The sequence below is a fragment of the Dipodomys ordii genome, unplaced genomic scaffold, assembly GCF_000151885.1.
Source record: "Dipodomys ordii isolate 6190 unplaced genomic scaffold, Dord_2.0 Scaffold434, whole genome shotgun sequence".
Taxonomy (NCBI): domain Eukaryota; kingdom Metazoa; phylum Chordata; class Mammalia; order Rodentia; family Heteromyidae; genus Dipodomys; species Dipodomys ordii.
The window spans coordinates 41,795-44,878 of NW_012267650.1; the positions used below are offsets into that span (position 1 = coordinate 41,795).

At 52.8% G+C, this 3,084-nt stretch overlaps 1 protein-coding gene across 1 annotated transcript in view; it reads right to left on the minus strand.

Moving 5' to 3' along the window:
* Positions 1-37: 37 nt before the first annotated feature.
* The window catches only part of LOC106001802 (H-2 class I histocompatibility antigen, Q9 alpha chain-like), a gene marked incomplete at its 5' end in the record, with an annotated part of 20,393 nt that continues 17,346 nt past the window's right edge, over positions 38-3,084 (minus strand). The window contains 3 exons of the mRNA XM_013036778.1: positions 38-45; positions 195-378; positions 1,509-1,647. Coding sequence (XP_012892232.1) covers positions 38-45; positions 195-378; positions 1,509-1,647 — 331 coding nt within the window. The remainder of the gene's footprint in view (positions 46-194; positions 379-1,508; positions 1,648-3,084) is intronic.

Sequence of the window (3,084 nt, forward strand, 5' to 3'; positions counted from 1 at the left end):
TGGATTCCACATGACACAGCATGTGAAAGGCAGGGGCTCATGGTCCTCTGGGCAGGGGAAGGGGTGTGGTGGGCAGGGGAAGGGGTGTGGTGGGCAGAGGAAGGGGTGTGGTGGGCTGGGTCCCTTTTCCTCTCTGGCTGTGGGAGTGGAGGGGGACTTCCACAGGAGATGGAGGAGTCCCCGGGCCCTGGTACCCGTGCGCTGTAGCGTCTCCTTGCCGTGCTCCAGGTATCTGCGCAGCCCCTCCATGCACGTGTGCTCCAGGTAGGCCCTCTGGCGCTCTGCCACACCCGCCTCCTCCCACTTTCGCCTGCTGATCTGAGCCGCCATGTCGGCCGTGGTCCAGGAGCTCAAGTCCTCGTTCAGGGCGATGTAGTCCTAAGCGATTACAAGAGTGAGCCAGCAGTGCCTATACAGTGCATAGTTTTCTTAGTAACCTCAATAAGATATACTTCACATAAAACAACCATTTTAATCCCTCAGCATTAACTAATTCACAGTATTATAAAATAAATCATATTATATTTCATTTGAAAGGTATTAATATAATGTAAATTCTACTATTTCATTTACATTACTATATATTTTCTCCTTCCTGGGGCTTGAACTCAGGGCCTTGGCACTGTCCCTGAGCTTCTTTGGCTCAAGGCTAGGTTAGCAGTCTACACTTACACCACAGTCTACTTCAGCTTTTTCTAGTACTTTATTGGAGATCAGAGTCTCATAGACTTTCTTTTCAGGGCTGGCTTTGAATCACCAACCTCAGATCTGAACCTCCTGAGTGCCTAGGATGACAGCTGTGAGCCACCAACCCCTGGCTGATTGTCATGATTATAAAGCTAACTACTCAGGAGGCTGAGTGCAGAAGTATCAAGGCTTGAGACCACCCTGACCAGAAAAGTTGAAGAGACTCTTTCTCAGAAACTACCTGAAGGGGCTGGGAAGGTGGTTCAGTGGTAGAGCGCTTGCCTCGCATGCATGAGGCCCTGAGTTTGATTCCTCAGCACCAAGTAAGCAAAAAGAAAAAATCTGGAAGTGGTGCTGTGGCTCAAGTGCTAGAGTGCTAGCCTTGAGCTGAAGAGCTCAGGGACAGCGCCAGGCCCAGAGTTGAGCCCCCACGACAGGATCCTCCCCTCCCCGAAAATGTAAAAACTTACACGAAGATTTAATAGGACTCCACGTGAGTGTCAAGGGGGAGAGCACCAGCCTAGCAAGCTGGACACCCGAGTTGCAGCTCCAGAAACACCGCCCCTCCGCGGCCCGGCCTTCAAAGGGCGGGTGGCGCCCTCTAGCGTCGCGGCTCCCGCACAGCCCTGGTTGCCAGCTTTGCAGCTGTGTTGAGGGGCAGATGCCAGCTTCACTTTCACTATGGCCACTCATGCCTTCCTCCTCCTCCAGGCCCTGCAGGTCGGTTCCTGCTGACTCCAGGCGCCCAAGGCGCCCGCCCTCGCCTCCCTGCCGAGCAAGCCCGCTCCTGTGGCTGCGATGAGCTGTGCCTTCCCAGGTACCTCCCGCCCCGCCCCCAGCTGCTGTCCACACCCCAAGCCAATGCTGCTCCTTGTGGGTTCCAAGCTGCCTGGCTGGCGGCCTTCACTCCAGCCAGCTGGACATGGGGCGGGGACGGACTCCAGCAGGGAAGGAAAATCTCTGCCAACACCACAGCACGTTTAGTGGAAGGAAACTTTCAGCGCGGGGCTTGCTAAGGCCTAGCAGGAACCATGCTCCAACAGACCTTAACAGTGCTCCAACAAAGCTCCACTCTGCCTGTGCTCCCGGGCGCGGGGTCCCTGCTTCTGCTTCTGGAGCTGGCGCTGCTGGTGTTGGTGGGGATGGTGGTGGGGGTGGAATCCCGGGGTCTGGCTAGAACATGGGTGAGGGTCATGTGTCCATAGGGCCCATGTGAGGATGAGCAGGTGTCAGGCATGGATTGTTAAGGAAGCAGATCATCATCATCCACCTGCCTTGCTGGGCTAGTCCTGCTTGCTGCCTCTTAAAGCAGTTGTCCACACAGGCAGCGCTGAAGCTGTTGTCAGAGTTCTGCCTTCTTTTTCAAAAAATAATGTATCCTGTCACGCTGGGGTTTTTGTTTCTTTCTTGTTGTTTTTGTTTACACATTCTGGCACTTTTCTTGTTCTATCTGCATGTTAAACACAGAAGTGATGGCTGGATGCTGCACTCAGGTTTTGCCCTTTCTTCCTGTCTCATTGCTTAAGGATGGGGAAGCATTTCCCTAAGGCACAGGGAATCTCCTTCAGATCAGGGCTGAGTGTAAATGACTGTATTAAGTGAGCCAAACCCTACAGAGTTATGGGGTCATAACATGCACTTCCAGACCGGATTTCATTCTACTTTTATTTTTCTGGGGCTGGGGATTTGTACCCAGAGCTAGCACAAGTCTTCTTCCACTGAGCTACAACCACAGCCCTTGGTTATTCACTGGGCATGGTGGCTCACACCTGTAATCCTAGCGACTCAGGAGGCTGAGATTTGAGGATTGCAGTATGAGGCTAACCTGAGAAGAAAGTCTGTGACTATTACCTCCAATTACCTACTAAAAAATCCAGAAGAGCAACTGCGAATCCAGTGGTAGAGTGCTAGCCTTGAGAGAGAGAAATAACAATCAGGATCCCCGGCGCCATTATTGTGGACGGGCGCAGAGGTGATTCCACACTGAGGAGAGCGTGGCGGAAAGGGTGGCAGTGGCCCTGTTCCGGTGCTCGGGTCTGAATCACCGAGGGAGGAGGAGGCGGAGGAGGAGGAGGTGGCCGCCAAGGTGGTGGTGGTCATAGAGGTGGCAAGGAGGCAGGCACGAATCCGCTGAGGGCGGAGACATGGCCAACATCTCGCTGCAGCGAATCAAACGGGAGTTCAAGGAGGTGCTGAAGAGCGAGGAGACGAGCAAAAATCAAAGTAGATCTCCTAGATGAGAATTTTACAGAAGTAAGAGGAGAATTAGCAGGACCTCCAGACACACCACATGAAGGAGGAAGATACCAACTAGAGATAAAAATACCAGAAACATACCCATTTAATCCCCCAAAGGTCCGGTTTATCACTCAAATATGGCATCCTAATATTAGTTCC